We start from the raw sequence: 23,979 nt of genomic DNA, 5'->3' as shown, positions 1-23,979 counted from the left end.
AAACAGAGGGTGGTGGTTGATAGTAAATATTCATCATGGAGTGCGGTTACAAGTGGTGTACCTCAGGGATCTGTTTTGGGGCCACTGCTGTTTGTAATATTTATTAATGATCTGGATGAGGGTATAGTTGGGTGGATTAGCAAATTTGCTGATGACACCAAAGTCGGTGGTGTGGTAGACAGTGAGGAAGGGTGTCGTAGTTTGCAGGAAGACTTAGACAGGTTGCAAAGTTGGGCCGAGAGGTGGCGGATGGAGTTTAATGCGGAGAAGTGTGAGGTAATTCACTTTGGTAGGAATAACAGATGTGTTGAGTATAGGGCTAACGGGAGGACTTTGAATAGTGTGGAGGAGCAGAGGGATCTAGGTGTATGTGTGCATAGATCCCTGAAAGTTGGGAATCAAGTAGATAAGGTTGTTAAGAAGGCATATGGTGTCTTGGCGTTTATTGGTAGGGGGATTGAATTTAGGAGTCGTAGCGTTATGTTGCAACTGTACACAACTCTGGTGCGGCCGCACTTGGAGTACTGTGTGCAGTTCTGGTCCCCACATTACAGGAAGGATGTGGAGGCTTTGGAGAGGGTGCAGAGGAGGTTTACCAGGATGTTGCCTGGTATGGAGGGGAGATCCTATGAGGAGAGGCTGAGGGATTTGGGATTGTTTTCGCTGGAAAGGCGGCGGCTAAGAGGGGATCTTATTGAAACATATAAGATGATTAGAGGTTTAGATAGGGTGGATAGTGATAGCCTTTTTCCTCTGATGGAAAAATCCAGCACGAGGGGGCATGGCTTTAAATTGAGGGGGGGTAGTTATAGAACCGATGTCAGGGGTAGGTTCTTTACCCAGAGGGTGGTGAGGGATTGGAATGCCCTGCCAGCATCAGTAGTAAATGCGCCTAGTTTGGGGGCGTTTAAGAGATCCGTAGATAGGTTCATGGACGAAAAGAAATTGGTTTAGGTTGGAGGGTCACAGTTTTTTTTTTAACTGGTCGGTGCAACATCGTGGGCCGAAGGGCCTGTTCTGCGCTGTAATGTTCTATGTTCTATGTTCTATGTTCTATTGAAATATAGAGAGTCTCATCCAGTTCTTCATACACAGCTACAGATTCCTCCCCCAGTCCGAAAGACGTGCTGGTTAGGTGCATTGGCCATGCTAAATAGGGCGGCACGGTAGCACAGTGGTTAGCACTGCTGCTTCACAGCTCCAGGGACCTGGGTTCGATTCCCGGCTTGGGTCACTGACTGTGTGGAGTTTGCACGTTCTCCTCGTGTCTGCATGGGTTTCCTCCGGGTGCTCCGGTTTCCTCCCACAGTCCAAAGATGTGTGGGTTAGGTTGATTGGCCATGCTAAAATTGCCCTTAGTGTCCTGAGATGCGTAGGTTAGAGGGATTAGTGGGTAAATATATAGGGATGTGGGGGTGGGACCTGGATGGGATTGTGGTCGGTGCAGACTCGATGGGCCGAATGGCCTCCTTCTGCACTGTAGGGTTTCTATGATTTCTATGATTCAGCCACAAGGAGAAGGACGTAAGTTTCAGACAGTAACCCACAACAGGCTGGGAAACACAAGGATAGAGAGAGGTGGCTGATCTCGATGGTCCTGACTCCTTCTGCCGTGCGTCATTTAGACTAAACTGAACATGGTTTGACCCTTAAAAAAAAAACACCAATTGCAGTGAATTGGGTCAAATATTTGTGAACCTTGAATTAACTGAAGATATTCACTAACTTTGCAAAGATCCATAACAGAGTGTCCAGTCTCCACATCTCTTGCAACCAAATTTTGCTGTTTAGTAGTGAAATTCAATAAGACCATAAGATATAGAAGCAGAATTAGGCCATTTGGCCCATTGGGTCTGCTCTGCCATTCAATCATGGCTGATATGATTCTCATCCCCATTCTCCTGCCTTTTCCCCATAACCCTTGATCCCCTTATTGATCAAGAACCTATCTATCTCTGCCTTAAAGACACTCAATGACCTGGCCTCCATAGCCTCTGTGGCAATGAGTTTCACAGATTTCACCACCCTCTGGCTGAACAAATTCCTCCTCATCTCAGTTTTAAAGGAGGGTCCTTTCACTCTGAGGTTGTGCCCTCAAGTTCTAGTCTCTCCCACTAATGGAAACATCCTCTCCACACACAGTCCAGGCCACTCAGTATTGTTTAAGTTTCAATTAGACCCCCCATTATTCTTCTAAACTCCATTGGGTATAGACCCAGACTCCTCAACCACTCCTCATATGACAAGCTCTTCATTCCTGGGATCATTCTTGTGAACCTCCTCTGGACCCTTTCCAAGGCCAGCACATCCTTCCTTCGGTATGGGACCCAAAACTGCTCACAATATTCCAAATGGGGTCTGACCGTGGCGTATACAGCCTCAGCAGTACACCCCTGCTCTTTTATCCTAGCCCTCTAGAAATGAATGCTAACATTGAATTTGCCTTCCTAACTGCCAACTGAACCTGCATGTTAACCTTCAGAGAGTAATGACTTGGGTCAAAAGCAAAACCCATAAGGGAATTGGAGCATTGGTCTGTGGGCCAGTGGGCAATTAAGTTCAAATACAAACTGCTGAAGACATGATGGAAAGACCCACACATTTCCACACAGGTTACGTGGTCTAAACTACATCTGGAGCAATGTACTGGGAAGTGAACTCAATCGGCCGTATGCCAAACCCTGCTCCTATTTCTCACGTATCCCGCGAGGAATTTCCCCAGATGGATGCTCGAGAACATCTGCTGTGGACTGCATCCTGACAAGCCCATTCATTCACACTCTCACCTGTTTTTGCTCCTCTCTACTGATATTAGCTGGCGTCAAAGTCTGCACTCTCAGACACTGTCGACCTTCCTCGTAGCTCCAGAGCCACTGAATGCCTTCCCCGGCCCTTGCACACTCTGACCTCCTGCTGCACCTGTCGGTAGAAAGGAAACCACGTCAACGCCAGGCGAAGTACTCATCAAACGTATGGTTTCGGAGCAGTGAGCTGTTCACACACTGACGGTGAAAGGAATGGGCAGTTCTGTTGAAATGGACACCTTTATCAAAGCTTGCAATATAATTTGCTGCGTTGCAACAATGCTCAGCGAATTATAACTGAATCTTTCAGTTTCAGATCCAGGGCTTTGCCAAGAGTTCCAAAGCACATTGCGGAGAGACGCTGCAGCTTACTGTCCATCACCTGCATTCAAAATGTCATTCCCATCTCAAAAAGCCTCTGACCTTGCAGTACGAGGCAGTAATCAAAATTACCGTGACTGGAATGCACTTTGCGGATAATCGAGCAGGGAGTTCAGCATGGGAAGTGAAAGGTCACGCATTTGACCCACCGGGCACATTCCAGAGTTAACCGTTTCATGGACTTACAGTAACGCTCCAATGAAGTTACTGTGAAAATCCCCTAGTCGCCACACTCCGGCGCCTGTTCGGGTACACTGAGGGAGAATTTAGCATGGCCAATGCACCTAACCGGCACTGCTGCCTCACAGCGGCCAGGGACCTGGGTTCGATTCCCGGCTTGGGTCACTGTCTGTGCGAAGTCTGCACGTTCTCCCCGTGTCTGCGTGGGTTTCCTTCGGGTGCTCCAGTTTCCTCCCACAGTCTGAAAGACGTGTTGATTAGGTGCATTGGCCATGCTAAATTCTCCCTCAGTGTACCCAAACAGGCGCCGGAGTGTGGTGACTGGGGGATTTTCGCAGTAACTTCATTGCTGTGTTAATGTAAGCCTACTTGTGACACCAATAAATAAACTTTTAAACTTTTCTCCTCTCTCCCAGGTAAATGAACTGAAATTCCACACCAGGGGGGTAACTTTGTAAATCTTTTGTTTGCCTATTTGGAGCACCTATTGGAGATTAGCATTGTACACCCCCCACCCCTCCCCGTGACCTGCTGCCCTGATGAACTGAAAATTGTACGGACAGAATCCAGAATTCCCTACATGCATTCCTGGTGGGTTAAACGCCACGATTGGAATTCATAAAATTTTTCCTCGCATATCTCATCTTCCACAATTCAACCATCCTTCATCCAGTTGCTTTTTTTGGCAACGGCATTTCTTCAACTGCAGGAACCATCATATTTCACAAAGTACTGGATGATCTATGTGGCTATCCTCTAATCTTCCAATAACTAGCAACCTCTTTCAAAGTTAATAATGAACAGTGCTCCGCTTACTTAAGTTTTATTCCATGCACACTTTATTCTGCAGAGCGTTAGAAATCACTCTGATCTTTTATCTCACTGAAGGTTTATTAATTTTTTTTCCCCTCTTGTCCTCTGCTTTAGTGGTCACAGTCCAATACAAATAAACTGCTTATATCTACATTTATTCCTCTCAATGTGCTGGCTCACATTCCCCTCTATTTTCCAATTAAAACAAGCCAGGTTTTGAAAGTAGCTAAATGACAGAACGAACGGGAATCTCTTCAACCTCCGCCGCCTGCAGGCCAGATTCAAGGTTGCCTGTCTGTCCTGTAAACGATGCTTGCGTCTGCACACACTCGAGGCCTAGCTCCAAGCCATCATCGACACCTTCACTGAGGTGTACAAGAGCACTAAACATCGATAAAATAAAGGTCTCTTCCATACTCCCTCCATCACACAACAGTTTTTTTTAATTCATTCGTGGGACATAGGTGTCGCTGGCTGGCCAGCATTTATTGCCCATCCCTGGTTGCCCGAGGGCAGTTGAGTTACTGTGAAAATCCCCTAGTCGCCACACTCCAGCGCCTGTTCGGGTACACCGAGGGAGAATTTAACATGGCCAATGCACCTAACCAGCATGTGTTTCGGACTGTGGGAAGAAACTGGAGCACGCAAAGGAAACCCACGCAGATACGGGGAGAACGTGCAAACTCCACACAGATAGTCACCCAAGTTGGGAATCGAATCCGGGTCTCTGGCGCTGTGAGGCATTACTGCTAACTACTGTGCCACCATGCTGCCAAAGATATGTAGGTTAGATGGATTAGCCATAGTAAATGTGTTAGGTTACAGGGGTAGGATGGGGGCAAAGGGCTTGTGTAAGGTACTCTCAGGAAGAGTCGGTGCAGAGTCAAAGGGCCGAATGGCCTCCTTCTACACTGTAGGGATTCTACGAAAAGCCTCCTTGAAAAAATGCAACATTCCCCATCTGGGAAATCCCGGTCCAAGACCACCCAAAGTGGAGGGAAAGCATCCGGGAAGGAGCTGAGTTCCTCGAGTTTCATTGCTGAGAGAAAGCTGAAGCCAAGTGTCGGCAGCGAAAGGAGGAGGTGGCAACCCCCACCCATCCCCTCCTCCAACCACCGTCTGCCCCACCATAACAGAGACTGTCGATCACACAGTGTGGAAGCAAATCACCCTTGACTCAGAGGGACTGCCTAAGAAGAAGGAGGAGCTTCGGGTCTGAATTCCTCGTAATGGGCCAAGCTCCTTCGCATGGTTAAGTGCCAAAATCTACACACATGATTCCAAACAATACTATTCCATAAATGACAGCTTTCACTAATTTTTTTATTCATTTGTGGAACATGGGCGTCACTGGCTGGCCAGTACTTATTGCCCATCCCAAGTTGCCCCCGAAGGGCAGTTCAGAGTCAACCACATTGCTGTGGCTCTGGAGTCACATGTAGGCCAGACCAGGTAAGGACAGCAGATTTCCTTCCTTAAAGGGCATTAATAAACCAGATGGGTTTTTTCAACAATTGACAATGTTTTCATGGTCATCGTTAGATTCTTAATTCCAGATTATTTTGTGAATTCAAATTCCACTCCCTGCCGTGACGGGATTCGAACCCAGGTCCCCGGAACATTAGCGGAGCTTTTGGATTAATAATCTGGCGACAATATCACTAGGCCATCGCCTCCCCCCTCGGGATGGGCAATAGATGCTGGCCAGCCAGCGATGCCCATGTCCCATGAATGAATTTTTAAAAATTATAGTCAAAAGTCCTCAAGTTGCATCACAATATCTGCTGTTCAGAGACTTGTATTGATTGAATAATTTCAGTGAATGGTTAGTAATCACATCAAAACCCTTTTCCATCTTTACTAATGTTCCTACGCATCAGCTTTATTGGTTTTCATTAAACTTTCATAGAAAATCCATCTTCCACTTCCCACTTAGTTCAATCACTGAAAGCTTTTGGCTTTGAAACTTTGATTCAGATTCCTAGTGTGGACTCCACATCATGAAACTTCCTTTGGAATTTAGTCTGCTAGTAGGATCATTAGCTTCCCCAGATAAGCCTGAAAGCAAATGGTGTTTCATGTACTCCTGGCCGGATTGGGGAATTTTACAAGCAGCACCCCTCTCCATCTTGTTTTTTCCTCTGATGAGTGCAAACAGCAGAAGCACAAGATCCAAATCAGAGTGAAAGTTAGTCCTAAAACTGCAACGTTTCATCAATGGCACTGGGGGGGATTCTGGGCGTGGCCAGGGCTGCTGTCTCCTGCAACGCATGGCTAAGAAGTTTTCCAAATGGAGGCTGTATTGCTCACTAACGTCAGCATCCTTGCCAAATAAGGTCCTATGCTGACATTATTATTATTTGTGGAGTTTTAGGGGGAGGCGATGGCTGAGTGGTTTTATCGCTAGACTATTAATCCAGAAACTCAATTAATCTTCTGGGGATCTGGGTTCAAATGGTGGAATTTGAATTCAATTTTTTTAAAATCTGGAAATTAAGAGTCTAACAATGACCATGAAACCATTGTCGATTGTCGGAAAAACCCATCTGGTTCACTGATGTCCTTGAGAGAAGGAAATCTGCCATCCTTACCTGGTCTGGCCCCCATGTGACTCCAGAGGCACAGCAATGTGGTTGACTCTCAACTGCCCTCGGGCAACTAGGGATGGGCAATGAATACTGGCCCAGCCGGCGATGCCTATGTCCCACGAATGAATTTTTTAAAAGTTCAAATTTTGGCACTCGGGGCACCTATGAAGTGTTAAAAGGATCCAAGCCGGTTGATGAAGCAGAAACCAAAAATACTTAGCTTTTCTTTATCGAGACAGTTTATTGACTTGTTCAGTCTCACAGCTTCCCTCCCACTTAACTCAGTGCCCTAGCCATCCCTTATTTATACATGCTCAATTGATACCCATCACCTGGGTTCAATTCTGGCCTTAGGTGACTGTGTGGACATTGCCCCCGTGTCGGTGTGGGTTTCCTCCAGGTGCTCCTGTTTCCTCCCACAGTCCAAAGATGTGCGGGTTAGGTGGATTGGCCATGCTAAATTGCCACTTTAGTGTCAGGGGGACTAGCTAGGATAAATGTGTGGCGTTACGGGGATACGGGGATGGGATTGTTGTCGGTGCAGTCTTAATGGGCCGAATGGTCTCCTTCTGCACTGTAGGGATTCTATAATTCTACAAAATTCTAAATCTGCTCCTCTTAACCTTAATGTAATTAACAAACTGTAACAATGTAATTTGACAAGACATTAACATGACGTTTGAGGAGAGGACAGAGTAATGAGTATAGAACCAGACGAGCACCTCAGGCTGAAAAGTTCAAAATCTCACGTGGTATGTGTGAAACTGATCCCCCTCTGCAGCCCGGCACTGGGAATGATCAGGAAAATGGTTGGATTTAATTAAAATGCTCACAGGTTTCAGGGGAGGGAACCAATCTTCCCTTACCTGACTTGGTACACATGTGACTGTCGACCCCTTTCCTCTTAATAGCCTCTGGAGTGACTTGGCAAACTGTTCAGATTAGGAATGGGCAATGATCAAACTCTTGCTATTGTTAATCACATCCAGAGATCAAAGGAAAACCACCCTGGCCAATTCTTAGTGGCCTGGCCTGAAGTAGTTGGATTCTAGCTCCCACTTCCATTCTGGGTGGCATGGCGGCATAGTGGTTAGCACTGCTGCCTCACAGCGTCAGGGACACAGGTTCGATTCCCGACTTGGGTCACTGTCTGTGTGGAATTTGCACGTTCTCCCTGTGTCTGCATGGGTTTCCTCCGGTTTCCTCCCACAGTCTGAAAGACGTGCTGGTTAGGTGCATTGATACGAACAGGCGCCGGAATGTGTCGACTAGGGGAATTTCTCAGTAACTTCATTGCAGTGTCAATGTAAGCCTTACTTGTGACTAATAAAAAAAAACTTTAAAACTTTGTTTTGGTGGAGATACATTGCTGCATTTTGCTCCTGTATTTTATATTTTAAGCCTGTGTTCATTTTTTTCTTTGCCTATTTTCTTAGTTTCTTCATCAGCCCCAGATTTACTGGTGACTAAATTTAGCTCCGAGTGCCAGTTTTCCAGGTACGGGGAGGTGGGCTTCCCACACTTTGTCGGCACACACGTCGTGTCTGCCTGTGCCACAAGTAAACACAGACTCCAAACAAGCAGCGTAGCAAATTCTGGGCCAGTAGGTAAAGCACGTAGTGAGGATGACACAACCAGGGATGGGATTTATTAGGCCTCCTCCTCTGTGACTCACCTGCCTTGCAGTATGCACCAGCCGCAGTACGGATCTCTCGGTACAAGACAGGACTGGCAGTCCAGGTGCTCCGAGCACTCGCTCACAGGAAGTTTCAACACCTGCAACGAAAACCAAGAAACACAGTTACGTGAAACAGTTTTCCACAGGAGGACCTTTCCCTCAGTTCAACTTCGCTCTTTGGGAGGAAGAAAAACAACGGCCCCAGAAAGAGCAAAACAGAAATGTTTTGATGCATCTTCTGACCCGAGAGGTCTCACAACACCAGGTTAAAGTCCAACAGGTTTACTTGGAATCACGAGCTTTCGGAGCACTGCTCCTTTATCAGGTGAGTAAAGTCCAATCATCTGATAAAGGAGCAGCGCTCCGAAAGCTCGTGATTCCACATAAACCTGTTGGACTTTAACCTGGTGTTGTGAGACTTCTTACTGTGCCCACCCCAGTCCAACGCCGGCAAACCAGCCTGTCATCCATCGGCACTGTCTACACTTCCTGCTGCCTCGAAAAAGCAGCCAGAATCATCAAGGACCCCACACACCCCAGACATTCTCTCTTCCACCTTCTTCCGTCAGGAAAGAAATATAAAAGTCTGGAGGTCACATACCAACCGACTCAAGAACAGCTTCTTCCCTGTTGCCATCAGACTTTTGAATGGACCTACCTCGCATTAAGTTGATCTTTCTCTACACCCTAGCTATGACTGTAACACTACACTCTGCACCCTCTCCTTTCCTTCTCTATGAATAGTATGCTCTGTATCGCACGCAAGAAACAATGCTTTTCACTGTATGATAATACCTGTGACAATAATAAATCAAATCAAGAATTGAGAGAGTCATTGGCTGCCCATTCCCCCACCCCAGTAATTCGCAAAGCCCAAAGTGCGAGGTCATACACTTTCCCGGCCAACCTGTAACAACTTCAGCCTCTAATCCCCATCCCGTTCCCAGCAATGCAGCTATCGCTAAATAACCCCGTCTGCTGCAACCGCTCGGCCCTCCCTGACGCTGCGTGCCCTCCCTGACGCTGCGTGCCCTCCCTGACGCTGCGTGCCCTCCCTGACGCTGCGTGCCCTCCCTGACGCTGCGTGCCCTCCCTGACGCTGCGTGCCCTCCCTGACGCTGCGTGCCCTCCCTGACGCTGCGTGCCCTCCCTGACGCTGAGTGCCCTCCCTGACGCTGAGTGCCCTCCCTGACGCTGAGTGCCCTCCCTGACGCTGAGTGCCCTCCCTGACGCTGAGTGCCCTCCCTGACGCTGAGTGCCCTCCCTGACGCTGCGTGCCCTCCCTGACGCTGAGTGCCCTCCCTGACGCTGAGTGCCCTCCCTGACGCTGAGTGCCCTCCCTGACGCTGAGTGCCCTCCCTGACGCTGAGTGCCCTCCCTGACGCTGAGTGCCCTCCCTGACGCTGCGTGCCCTCCCTGACACTGCGTGCCCTCCCTGACACTGCGTGCCCTCCCTGACACTGCGTGCCCTCCCTGACACTGCGTGCCCTCCCTGACACTGCGTGCCCTCCCTGACACTGCGTGCCCTCCCTGACACTGCGTGCCCTCCCTGACACTGCGTGCCCTCCCTGACACTGCGTGCTTCTCTGCCTCCAACCTCACAATCTGCAGCTGCACAAACTAACTCAAGTACATCGCTTCAGACATGAAATTAGATTCAAGCCCTGTAAAGAATGCATCAAAGGAAAGTGTTAATTTGTTCCACAGAAAGCCTTGCCCCCATGCTGTGTTGTAACCGCACTGGAGCAGAACACTGAACCTTCTGTTTCCTTCTGAAACACTATCTCCTGCACAAGTGGAAGCCTGACTGCCACGATGTGCGATCTTCGCTTCATTTTGCCGAAGCCAAAATACCGTTTCTGCATTTCTGTGCAGACATATTTGTTGGAATTTTACCGCCTCGCCCGCCCGAGGCTCGTAAGATCCTGCCCGAGGCCATCGGAGAATGCTGTCCCGGAGCGGGCGAGGCGCTAAAATTCCAGCCGTTATGTTAAATGTGCACATGTTCACTTGGGAACATGTTAGGTAAGAGTCACCGTAGTCCCAGATGACCAGAGACTGGTGGTGATTTAACCTCTCCGCACCTCAGGCAAGGGGTAAGGTTGGGAAGGCGGGGCCTTCATGAATAACCTCAGCCCAATACGGGAATTGAACCCACGCTGTTGGCATCGCTTTGCATCACTAACCAGCCGTCCAGCTAACTGAGCTAAACCAGCCCAGGGAGCATGTTAATGACAGGCATCTCTACACTCTGTTCTGCTTCATCTGGCTGGGAGTAACATGGATGTATCTGATCTTTCATCCCCTATCCTCCATCAATCCCTGCTCTTCCAGCTTGGTCTATATGGGTATCCCATGTCAAGAATGTTCCCCCGATGCACTGTCCAGCTCCTCAACTGTATCATAGGATAGATTTGTCTTAATTTCAATTCATTTTTCCTCAGTAACAATCCAAACATGGTGACCACCACCCCTCCCATTCCGCTAACACATCCAGCAACGACGGTTCCATGGTCACTGGATGGAGCAATATTAGCCCCTAACCCTTTTTAAAGGCTTCACTTCCGAGGACGTACCTTCAACTGCGTTGTGACGTAAAGGTGTTTCTGCTCGCTGTCAAATACCAGGTCACTGTTGACTACTGCGTTGGACTGGATGAGGAGAGTTGAATATCGCTCCGCCTCTCCGGATGGCTTCACAAAAACCTATGTCAGTGGAAGAAAACAAGTTGCTATGTTCATGAGTCTCAACACAATAGATCACTGATGAGCAACCTAGGCTAGTGAGTGGGTCGTGTGACTGACTCTCCTTCATCTCAGTGGGACACAAGATTGAAATCAGGCTTGTTCACTAAACATGAGCCCATGAATAAGGTTAAATACATTGAATAACTCATTATGAATATATCTCAGAATGAGTTATAGAAAATGTTTAATCATTTGTATATTAATAAAACTATCAACTTCAAATGGTAAAAACAAAAAAAATATTTACACTTTGTGGGAATAAAGGGGTCTTTTTCAGGATGGCAGCCGGTGACTAGTGTTGTGCCTCAGGAAAGAACTGAAGGCACTGGTGCTAAGTTTGCAGATGATAGAACGATGTGTAGAGGGACAGGTAGTACTGAGGAAGCGGGGGAGCTGCAGGAGGACTTGGACAGGTTAGGAGAGTGGGCAAAGAAGTGGCAGATGGAATACAATGTGGAAAAGTGTGAGGTTATGCAGTTTGGAAAGAGGAATGGAGGCATAGACTATTTTCTAAATGGGAAAATGCTTAAGAAATCAGAAACACAAAGGGACTTGGGAGTCATTGTTCAAGCTTCTCGTAAGGTTAATGTGCAGGTTTGGTCGGCAATTAGGAAGGTAAATGCAATGTTAGCTTCATGTCAAGAGGGCTAGAATACAAGAGCAGGGATGTACTTCTGAGGCTGTATAAGGCTCTGGTCAGACCCCATTTGGAGTATTGTGAGCAGTTTTGGGCCTCATATCTCAGGAAGGATGCACTGGCCTTGGAAAGGGTCCAGAGGAGGTTCATAAGAATGTTCCCTGGAATGAAGAACTTGTCGTATGAGGAAGACTGAGGACTCTCGATCTGTACTCGTTGGAGTTTAGAAGGATGAGGGGAGATCTTATTGAAATTTATAGGATACTGTGAGGCCTGGATAGGGCGGACGTGGAGAGGATGTTTCCACTCGTAGGAAAAACTAGAACCAGAGAGTACAACCTCAGGCTAAAGGGACGATCCTTTAAAACAGAGATGAGGAGAAATTTCTTCAGCCAGAGAGTGGCGAATCTGTGGAACTCTATGCCGCAGAAGGCTGTGGAGGCCAGGTCATTGAGTGTCTTTAAGACAGAGATAGATAGGTTCTTGATTAATAAGGGGATCAGGGGTTATCGGGAAAAGGCAGGAGAATGGGAATGAGAAAAATATCAACCATGATTGAATGGCGGAGCAGACTCGATGGGCCGAGTGGTCTGATTCTGCTCCTATGTCTTATGGTCTTAGGAAACAGAGGGAGCTCAAGGCCCTCATAAATGTCAACTACATTGCTCTGAATCAGGAGTCAAGGGCAATTAAGGATGGACAATAAATGTTGGTCCAGCCAGCTAGAGCCACATGAATGAATAAAAGACCCTCTGAATCTCAGCAGGATTGGAAAGTTGCTGCCACTACCTCTGCAACATCCTTACTGATTTGATGTTCAATTGAGTAATTGCTGGCCTGGGGTGAACTTGCTGCTCTGAGATAAAATCAAATTACTGCAGACACTGAAAGTCTGAAATAAAAACAGACAACACTGGAAAAGCTCAGCGGCGTCTGTGCAGAGCAAAACAAAGAGCAAACGCTGAGTCCAACATCACTCTTCGTCACAGCCCCCGTCAGAGAGGCAGCTTTTGATGTTTGTGGTCTAAAGGAGGAATAGAGGTCAGTGACCCTTTCAAAGCTGAGGCAGGACAGGCCTGAATGTGGCTGTAATGCCCTCCTGCAAGGTCCCCCCATGCCAACACTATAGTTAAGAAAGCCCACCAACGCCTCTACTTTCTCAGAAGACTAAGGAAATTTGGCATGTTGGCTACGACTCTCACCAACTTTTACAGATGCACCAAAGAAAGCATTCTTTCTGGTTGTATCACAGCTTGGTATGGCTCCTGCTCTGCCCAAGCCTGCAAGGAATGACAAAGGGGCGGCACGGTAGCAGGGGCGGCACGGTAGCACAGTGGTTAGCACTGCTGCTTCACAGCTCCAGGGACCTGGGTTCGATTCCCGGCTCGGGTCACTGTCTGTGTGGAGTTTGCACATTCTCCTCGTGTCTGCGTGGGTTTCCTCCGGGTGCTCCGGTTTCCTCCCACTGTCCAAAGATGTGCGGGTTAGGTTGATTGGCCATGCTAAAATTGTCCCTTAGTGTTCTGAGATGTGTAGGTTAGAGGAATTAGCGGGTAAATATGTAGGGATATGGGGGTAGGTCCTGGGTGGGATTGTGGTCGGTGCAGACTCGATGGGCCGAATGGCCTCTTTCTGTACTGTAGGGCTTCTATGATTTCTTCTATGAAAGGGTCGTGAATGTAGCCCAATCCACCACACAAATCAGCCTCCCATCCACTGACTCTGTCTACACTTCCCACTGCCTTGGCATAATTAAGGACCCCACGCAACCCTGACATTCTCTCTTCCACCTTCTTCCGGCGGGAAAAAGATGCAAAAGTCTGAGGTCACATACCAACCGACTCAAGAATAGCTTCTTCCCTGCTGCTGTCAGACTTTTGAATGGACTTTCCTTGTATTAAGTTGATCTTTTTCTACACTCTAGCTGTGACTGTGACACTACATTCTGCACTCTCTCCTTTTCTTCTCTATGAAGGGTATGCTTTGTCTGTATAGTGCGCAGGAAACAATACTTTACACTATATACTAATACATGTGAAAATAAGAAATCAAATCAAATCAAATCAAATCGCGAAACAGTCCAGTGACACTTGAGGGATAATTTAACACTCTCCCTGTCCCCAGTCAGCAGGCGATGGTATGGGTTGGATTAAGGTTTCTGGGGGGGGTCCTGCAGATGCGAAAAACAGCTTTGAAAACTGTGGAAGAACAAGTCCTTTCTCTCGCACAAGGAGGACTAGAAAATACCACTTTCAGTTAAAAGCTGAATCCCATTTTTAAAACACTGGCCGGTTTAGCGATAGAAGGTGCATTTCAGTTATTCTCTCCTTCCTGGAGATGGGTTTCTCTGGCTAGACAGAGAGACATTGCCCCCTGTTCTCCAGGTTTTGTCCTTGGCATCTACTCTTACCTTGTGAAGGTGCCCCTTAGCATCTCCCACAAAGACGATGGTGTGCTCCATCTCCACAGTCACTGCCACGGCAACCAGGCGTCCCTCAGCAACCTTGAGAACCAGAGACGCCTCGACGGGAATGCGACTGGCCATTGGGCTGGGTGTGTGGTCATACCCACAGGGGTAAGCATTTAGCGTGTCCTGTAGCCAGAGAGGGGGAGGAAAATAACACAATCAGATTGTTTAAAGGGAGAACGTTGAATCAATAATTAAAATGAACGGGTTTAAAAGATAAACACAATCCCCTTTGCCCAGTGGCTTTTGAGTGTGCGCTGAAACTAACACCGCGTCCATTTCCATTTGCTTCTGCCATGTGTTACAGGTGCAAGATGCTGTACACAGTCTATTCCCACAGTGACTGGGTTCGACTTTGAAAAATATGAAATATAGGGTGGGATTTTCTGCCTGTGCTCGCCCCAAGGCGGGAAAATTTCATCCATGGTCAATGGTTTGCATAGTCCACTCCCACCCACTACAATTCCCGTAGCCGGTGGGATGGGAGAATTCCACCCATAGTCCCCACTGCTTACACCGTCCATACTTTTCTACACCGTCCATACTTTTCGCAGCCAACCACCTACATCGAGCAAACCATTTCTCGTCACCTTAAGCGTCAATTACAGCGGCTCGGCTGATTTCAGGCCAAGTCAGGCCTTCAAGGAGCTGTGTTCGGCTCTTTGCCGTGCTTACAATTATGGGAGGCAGTCGGAAAGTGGAAGCCTCAGGCTAAAAGTAAATTACTGCGGATGCTGGGATCTGAAACCAAAAGAGAAAACGCTGGAAAATCTCAGCGGGTCTGGCAGCATCTGTAAGGAGAGAAAAGAGCTGGCGTTTCCAGTCCAGATGACCCCATGTCAAAGCTAAAAGGCACAGAAAGTGGGAGATATTTATACTGCGGGGGGAGGGAATGAAAGATGAGTCATAGCCACAGAAACCAAGGAAATGGCAGTCCACAGAGAGAATAAAGGGTGTGAATGGCCAAACGGCAGAGAAACTAAAATGAGAGGATAAACTGTGACAGATGAAGATGTTTGGGGGAGGAGGGGGGGGGGGGGAATGGATGGGATAGAAATAAAATTTAGAAAAGGAGAAGCAAAAGGGGGAGAAAAGGTAAAGGAAGGGGAGGATAAAGTAAGAAGAAAAATGAAGAAAGACAATAGAGAAATCCAAGGTAGAGAACAGTAAAAGATGAAATAAAATGGAATGAAAACAAAGGGGTCAAGGTGGGGTCGAGCAAACCATCTGAAGTTACATAGAAACATAGAAACCCTACAGTGCAGAAGGAGGCCATTCGGCCCATCGAGTCTGCGCCGACCACAATCCCACCCAGGCCCTACCCCCACATATTTTACCCGCTAATCCCTCTAACCTACGCATCCCAGGACTCTAAGGGACAATTTCTAACCTGGCCAATCAATCTAACCCGCACATCTTGTTGAATTCGATGTCGAGACTGGAAGGCTATTGGATTTGATTTATTATTGTCACATGTATTGACATACTGTGAAAATATTGTTTCTTGCGCGCTATACAGACAAAGCATACCGTTCGTAGAGAAGGAAACGAGAGAGTGCAGAAAGTAGTGTTACAGTCATAGCTAGGGTGTGGAGAAAGATCAACTTAATGCAAGGGTAAAGTGGCTAGCCGGAAGATGAGATGATGTTCCTCCAGTTTGCATCGAAATCTCAGGCTGTTTCAATTATGTGGCTTTGCCATTCATCGTTGTGTGGTGGCCAGATTGCATTGGCACAAACACAGCCACGAAATGAACGGTTTCGAGATGAAATGGACTTCGGTTCAAACATCTCGCTGTCATTATTTTTAAAATGTCCAACATAAAGCCTCGATTTTTGCTGCATTTCTTCTTTAATCTAAAAAAAACCCCACTCCAGTCCTTTTGCCATCTGTTCCTTTGATCCAATTCCAAGTCTTCTGGTCCAATCCTTTTCTCTTTATACTTGCTTTCTTTAAATATTTGCTTGGCCTCTAATGGGCTGCCTAATGCTGCACAGAAGCATTCCTCACTCATTGCTGACTCGTGTGCCAAGAAAATGATCCCAGGTGAGAGAAGGGTCACCTCAGGTACTCAAGCTGCCAAGTCGCCGCTTCTTTAGCAGAGAGCAGGACAGGAACCGAATGCTGCCACTAGCCAGGTAATTTGATAAGTCTTTCTCCCCTCCCCCCACCCCTCCCTCTTGTGCTCGACAAGACAAAGCAGAAACAGGTTCGCCCGCCTCATTAGCCAATTTATTGGAGAATCTGCTCAGCAATTCAGGCAAGGAGAAGTAGAGGAGCAAACATGCCAACAAATCTGGATTTGATAAAAGAAGCAAAAAAGTGAAGCAGTTCGACGACATAGAATGGTCCATTTGTTCAAAAGAAAACAAGCTCACTTTGTGAGGATTTGTAAGGATGTCTCTATGGGTGGTGCGGTGACACAGTGGTTAGCACTGCTGCCTCACAGCACCAGGGGCCCGGGTTCGATTCCCGGTTTGGGTCACCGTGCGGAGTTTGCACGTTCTCCCCGTGACTGCGTGGATTTCCTCTGGTTTCCTCCCACAGTCCGAAAGACGTGCTGGTTAGGCGCAGTGGGCCATGCTAAATTCTCCCTCAGTGTACCCGAACAGGCGCCGGAGTGTGGTGACTAGGGGATTTTCACAGTTACTTCATTGCATGTTAATGTAAGCCGACATTAAGGGCATAGATAGGATGAATGCACAGAGCCTTTTTCCCAGGGTAGGGGAATTGAAAACTCGAGGGCACCGGTGAGCGGGGTAAGATTTAAAAGGGGCCTGAGGGACAACTTCTTCACACAGAGGATGGCGCGTATATGGAATGAGCTGCCAGAGAAAGTGATTGAGGCAGGTTCAATAGCAACGTTTATAAAGCATTTGGATAAGTACATGGATGGGAAATGATTGGAGGGACGGGGCCAAACATGGGCAATTGGGACGATCTGGGAGGGTACCATGGTCAGCATGGACCGGCTGGGCCGAATGGCCTGTTTCCATGCTGTATTGCTCTATGACTCTCCTTGTGACACTAATAAATCAACTTAAAACGTAAACTTATATCTCAAACTCACTTAACTACCTCTATCAAAGTGCCTGTCTCTATCCAAACCAATCTCTTAAGCTACTATTCACACACTCTCCGAGGCTGAACCTGAACCGGCCAGACAGAGGCAACTCTGCAAGCCCCATCCAACTCTCTATCCCTCTGACAATCTTAACCCGCCAGCACAGCAGCCATTGCCACTGCTAGAACATACTCACTGCAACAACATCACATACTCCTGGTTCATCATCCCACCCACCTTGTTAGGTCCAATTTACCACCCTTAGTTAGGGGAACCTCACTGGCAAACCCATCACCACGGGCCTCAGTTATCCTCTCATTCCCTCTGAAACTGAGCTAGCATCTGCTTACAGATAAATCCATCTTTGCAAGTCGCTCTCATAAGTCTCTCTCATGTGGGCGGCACGGCTAACATTGACGCCTCACAGCGCCAGGGACCCGGGTTCGATTCCCGGTTTGGGTCACTGTCTGTCTGGAGTTTGCACATTCTCTCCGTGTCTGCGTGGGTTTCCTCCGGGTGCTCCGGTTTCCTCCCACATTCTGAAAGACGTGCTGGTTAGGTGCATTGACCCGAACAGGCACCAGAGTGTGGCGACGAGGAGTATTTCACAGTAACTTCATTGCAGTGTTAATGTAAGCCTTACTTGTGACTAATGAATAAACTTTAACTTTTTACTCAGTCAAACTGAACAAGTGTCAGTCCAGCGATGTGTGTTCTCAATGTGACCACATGCACAAGTAACCATTCTAGTCGTACCTCTTCTTTGCCAATCCCCCTGTGGCCATCGCAATGATAAGCAATGATTGTTGGAGGTTGCATCCCATAAAGTTTCCGCTCTCTGCTGGCTCACAGGAAGACCACAGAACAAAAACTGAACAATAACATCCTCACAGCCAGCAGGGGCCAGATGTTGGATTGGAAAGTAAATGTGGGTGGCACGGCGGCACAGTGGTTAGCACTGCTGTCTCACAGCGCCAGCGGCCTGGGTTCAATTCTGGCCTTGGGTCACTGTCTGTGTGGAGTTTGCACATTCCCCCGTGTCTGTGTGGGTTTCCACTGGGTACTCCGGTTTCCTCCCACAGTCCAAAGATGTGCGAGTTAGGTGGATTGTCCATGCTAAAATGCTCCTTAGTGTCAGGGGGATTAGCAGGGTATATATATGGGGTCACAGGGATAGGGTCTGGATAGGATTGTTGTCGGTGTAGGCTCAATGGGCCAAATGGCCTCTTTTTGCACTGTAGGGCTTCTGTGATAAATGCCCCTCAAACCAATATTAAATGACTCTGCAAGCTCTGGGTATACAAACTTTGCCTTGTTGGCTGTGATAGCAACAGCATTATATTAATGGGGTTATGACAATGAAGAGGACGGAGCATTGATGATGGAGAAATTTCCTGGAAGAGGGAGCATGAGGAGAATTTAAGTAGCATATCCATCGCCAGAGACAGGGTTTGGCTACCGTCGGGATGGGGTAGTTGATGGGGATCGGGGCGGGGAGGGCAGTGCATGTTAACACACTTAAATAATAATCATTATTTTATCTCATTATTCTTGAGATAGAATTTTTATTTTACCTGGCTGTTATACCAAGAGTAAGTTTGGACACAAGTCGGCATCCAAGTGGGTTTAAACCCAGCAAGCAACACAGAATGTTCAACTTATTGCTTCCCTTTGGAATTAACCTGTGCTCAGTGGCAGCAACCAACAACACTCCATTATCTGTGAAACATTGCAGGATGTCCTGAGGGTCATTAAAAGCTCTATATAAGCACACGTACATACAAGTGGGCAGCATGGTGGCACAGTGGTTAGCACTGCTGCCTCTCAGTGCCAGGGACCCGAGTTCAATTCCTGGTTTGGGTCATTGTTTGTGCGGGCCATGATAAATTCTCCCTCAGTGTACCCAAACAGGTGCCGGGGTGTGGCAACTAGGGGATTTTCACAGTAACTTCATTGCAGTGTGAATGTTATTCTATTTGTGACACAAATAAATATGTAACTTTATCTTTGTTCACTTAACTGGTCATGATTCTCCGATTTCATACGCCCCCCACTGCTGCCAGCGAAAATGGAGAATTTGGCACTCAGCCAAACATTCATTCACTGTGACGGCGCCGGAGAATCCCAGCCGCGGGCGAGGTCCATATTTGCTTTCAGGTGGCCAATGGAAGGCAGATTTGGTGCAATAACCGACAAGTATTTGTCCGATTTGGTTTGGCAGAGGTGACAATTCTTTGGAGCTCCGAACAGCCTCAAGGACCGAGGGGCAATTTCAAACACCATGGTTTGGGACAAGCTCCACGAATCTTTACTGAGGGTTGAGAACCACACATTTTTAAAAAGCCTTCGTCAAAAGGACACAGGTGGCACAGTGGTTGGCACTGCTGCCTCACAGCACCAGGGACCCGCGTTCAATTCCAGCCTAGGGTTACTGTCTGTGTGGAGTCTGCACGTTCTCCCCATGTCTGCATGGGTTTCCTTCAGGTGCTCCGGTTTCCTCCCACACTCCAAAAATGCGCAGGTTAGGTGAATTGGCCATGCTAAATTGCACCTCAGTGTTCCAAGATGTGTAAGTTAGGGAGATTAATGGGGCAAATAGATGAGGATACAGGGATAGGGCCTGGGTGGGATGATCTGTTGGAAAGTCGGTGCAGACTCAAAGTGCCGAATGTCCTTCTTCTGCACTGTAGGGATTCTATGGACACAAACGTGTACAGGTACTCAGATCCACAGAAAACAAGGTAAAAGAAATTTCTGATGGCAGAAGATAATGAAGTTTCCGGTAACTATTTGGGTCTCTGAAATATGATGAGAACCATTGAGTAATGGAACTGCAGTATGTGGATGTAGAATTCCCACTTATATCCATGTTGACCCTCAGACAGGTGATTAGGTAATGCTACGGCACGGTGGCACAGTGGTTAGCACTGCTGCCTCACAGCGCCAGGGACCCGGGTTCAATTCCTGGCTTGAGTCACTGTCTGTGCAGAGTCTGCACGTTCTCCCCATGTCTGTGTGGGTTTCCTCCGGGTGCTCCGGTTTCCTCCCACAGTCCGAAAGATGTGCCGGTTAGGTGCACTGGCCATGCTAAATTCTCCCTCAGTGTACCCAAACAGGCGCCAGAGTGTGGCGACTAGGGGATTTTCACAGTAACTTCATTGCAGTGTTAATGTAAGCCTACTTGTGACACTAATAAACGTTGAAATACGTTGCAACTTTCATTCCTAATACCATGTGTAAATACTTTTGAACTCCTTCTTGAGAACTTGCTGGTCTGTGTTGCTCACTCACAGCGCCTGACACAGCACCCGTACAGCTGCACAACTCTGAAAATTTAAATACAACTTTTAAACTAGTGTCACTCGGAGTTTAATTGCAAGAACAGACCATTCTGTAGAAATGCCGTGGCAAAAATATCCAGTGTAATTTCAGGGATAAGAATGATAAATGTTCTGAAGTTTCCTGGACTCGGTCTCTGAAGAAATTAGCAATGGATTTTATCCCTTTTACACACTTTTGAAAGAATCAGGTCAATCCAAGGAAGGATTTCCTGGTCTCTGGGGTTCAGCTACTGCCAATAATGCCTCTACTTTCTCAGGAGCCAAAGGAAATTCGGCGGGCCCTATTTTACCATTTTGATTCCAAGTGCTGGGCGGACTTGAAACTGGGAGTGTTTCAGATCTGAATTTTACACCCGTTCTCAGGCGCCCCCAGATACACTCTGCCTGAAACAATATCAGCAATTCCGAATCACGCTGCACAAGCCCGAAATCTTGCAGCTCCGATCGGCGCTTCCAACTGCACATGGGACAGACAAATAAAAATAGAATGCAGCTCCCCTGCAACATCGCCGGATAATGCCTCCCCCTGGCCCCCACAGACATTGCCCCACCCCCACAACATTACTGACCCCCTTATCCCCCCACCCCCGGCACCTAGACCGATCGCGTTGCCCCTCCCCCCCTTCCCCCCCACCGATCTCAGGCAGAGTGGCAGCGGACCTCCCCCCTCCCTCCCCCACTGATCTCAGGCAGAGTGGCAGCGGACCTCCCCCCTCCCTCCCCCACCGATCTCAGGCAAAGTGGCAGCGGATGCTCGGTACTTACTTCCTCACCAACTGGAGCGCCCGAATCGGACTTTTGTGGAGCAGGTCTGTTTTGCGCCGATTCTGGATGGACAAACACGGTGGTAAAGGGGGAAGTGCCGGTAAGGTTGGGCGCGCAGCCCATTAAGTCAATTTAAATGCATTGAAATGCATTTAAATGGCCGTCGCACCCGTTCTGGGTGCGGTCCTGATCGCGGCCATTTTCAGGCCTTGGTAAAGGGGGAATCGGCGCGGAGGCGGGCATGCATTGCGCTCCTCCCCTCATGCCCAATTTTAGCAAATTTTGGTGCTTGAAAACGGGCGCAACTTGATGGTAAAATCGGACCCGGCATGTCCGCTGCAACTCTCACCAACTTTTACACAATGCACCATAGAAAGCATCCTTTCTGGATGTATCACAGCTTGGTTTGGCTCCTGCTCTGACCAAGATCGCAAGAAACTACAAAGGATCATGAATGAAGCCCAGTCCTTCATGCAAACCAGCCTCCCATCCATTGACTCTGTCTACACTTCCTGCTGTCTCAAAAAAGCAGCCAGCATAATTAAGGACCTCACGCACCCGACATACTCTCTTCCACTTTCTTTTGTTGGGAAAAAGATACAAAAGTCTAAGACCAATCAACTCAAGAACAGCTTCTTCCCTGCTGCCATCAGACTTTTGAATGGACCTACCTCGCATTAAGTTGATCTTTCTCTACACCCTAGCCATGACTGTAACACTACATTCTGCACTCTCTCCTTTCTCCTCCCCAACGTACTTTATGAACGGTATGTTTTGTCTGTATAGTCCGCAAGAAACCATACTGTATTGCAATACATGTGACAATAATAAATCAAATCAAACATCAAACAGGTGGTATTATTGAAAGGACTTCACTTATTGCTATTATTAAAGGGGCAATTATGAAAGGACTCACTGAGGTTAATCCGCTGCAGCTGGATTTGACTTCATACTCAATGTAGGCTGCCTCATTCCCATCGGCTGCCTTGCCATAGTTGGTGTAACACAGATCCCTCGTCTGGTTGATCATCAGATCTATCTGGCTCATGGTGTAAATGCAAAGTGCTGACTCTTCCGTTGCCTTGGCAGTGGCCGTCTGACCAACAGAGAAGGTGGCAAACAGGGCCTCCCCACTGGTATCCAGAGCTCCCTGGGCCAGGCCTCTCCCGGGGCGGCTCACATAGGCTGCCTGGAGCAAATTGTAGTTCTTCTCAGCAGTCTGGCAGACAAGGGGCACCTCCACGTACGAGTAATAATGCATGTCGCCCAGGCAGATCCGCGACACGTAGGTTTTATATTCTCTGGACGGAGACTTGAGGTCCCGCCGGTAAAACAGAAAATACACGGACAGCTGATAAATAAAGGATTTGACAAAATGGTGGTTGTACTCGGAAAGTCGGCCAGCCACTGCGAGCTTGGCCGTATCCTCGTAGGAGAAAATGGGATGGGATTCCGGACTCTGTGGATTTTGTAATTCCAAATTGCGGGTTGTGATTGGCGGGATTCCACCCGCACCTTTGCTGGTGTAGCCACGCCCCACAAACAGGACGGCTGAATTGTCTTTGGACAGGCCAACCAATCCTACCGTGGTGACATTGGGGTCGTTGGCGGCGACATACTGTGTGTCGACCGGGCGTTCCGGGTGGAACATAATGTGGCTGATGTTTCCCAAACTCCTTTTTTCACAGATTCCTTGAAATAAACTCCCACAGGTGATTAGCTCGTTCCCGTAGGGATTAATCAGCAGAAGCTTGTTGTGGTTGTCCATCTGCCTCGCCTGCGGACAGTCGCTGGGGTTGACGGGCGGGAGGCAATCCTTGCTGTCATTCTGCGGTCCGGTGGGCTGGACGACCAGGTTGGCCAGGTCGGAGGTCAGCTGGAAGAGGAAGTTCACGGCTCCGATGTAGATGTTTCCAGTCTCCGGGTCAACCGTCAGGTGCTCCAACTTTGCATCAGATCTGCTGAAGGACTCGTACTCGTCTCCACGGCAGATGCACACACTTAGGAACCCGATGGCAAGGAGGATGCTCCCAGAACGCATGGTCAACGTGCTGCAACAGAAGAAGAAACATTGAGTCACTGAAAGTGGAGTGGAAATCTGAAACCTTCTTGCCCTCCATCCCCAAAAAGAGAGGGGTCAATTGAAAAGTAATGGACACTTCTTACCTTTTGATTTATCTTTTACTAAGGGATTTACCTTTGCTGCACTTCCCCTCATGTCTACATCATTCCCAAACTGGGCTAAGGGACTGAGGTGGGCAAAAATGAAGTTAAGATACAGATCAGCCATGATCTAGAATTGTAGAATCCTAGTGTCGAAGGAGACCATTCGGCCCATCGAGTCAGCATCAAACATAATCCCACCCAGGCCCTATCCCCACAACCCATGTACTTACCCTGGCTAGTCCCCCTGACACTAAGGTGGCAATTTAGCCAATCCACCTAACCTGCACATCTTTGGACTGTGGGAGGAAACCAGAGCACCCAGAGGAAACCCACGCAGACACGGGGAGA

General features: G+C 48.0%; 1 protein-coding gene across 4 annotated transcripts in view; it reads right to left on the bottom strand.

Annotated features, from left to right (window-relative positions):
* The window catches only part of plxnb1b (plexin b1b), a 270,085-nt gene that overhangs the window by 85,214 nt on the left and 160,892 nt on the right, over positions 1–23,979 (bottom strand). For all 4 annotated transcript variants that reach the window (XM_078209833.1, XM_078209837.1, XM_078209834.1 and 1 more), the window contains 5 exons: positions 22,382–23,516; positions 14,239–14,421; positions 11,021–11,149; positions 8,442–8,542; positions 2,787–2,919 (listed from right to left, as the gene is read on the bottom strand). In XM_078209833.1, coding sequence (XP_078065959.1) covers positions 2,787–2,919; positions 8,442–8,542; positions 11,021–11,149; positions 14,239–14,421; positions 22,382–23,506 — 1,671 coding nt within the window. In that variant the 5' untranslated portion in view covers positions 23,507–23,516. The remainder of the gene's footprint in view (positions 1–2,786; positions 2,920–8,441; positions 8,543–11,020; positions 11,150–14,238; positions 14,422–22,381; positions 23,517–23,979) is intronic.

The sequence above is a fragment of the Mustelus asterias genome, chromosome 3 (assembly GCF_964213995.1).
Source record: "Mustelus asterias chromosome 3, sMusAst1.hap1.1, whole genome shotgun sequence".
Taxonomy (NCBI): Eukaryota; Metazoa; Chordata; class Chondrichthyes; order Carcharhiniformes; family Triakidae; genus Mustelus; species Mustelus asterias.
The sequence above is the reverse complement of the archived record's forward strand: the minus strand, read 5'-3'. Positions and strand labels throughout refer to the sequence as shown.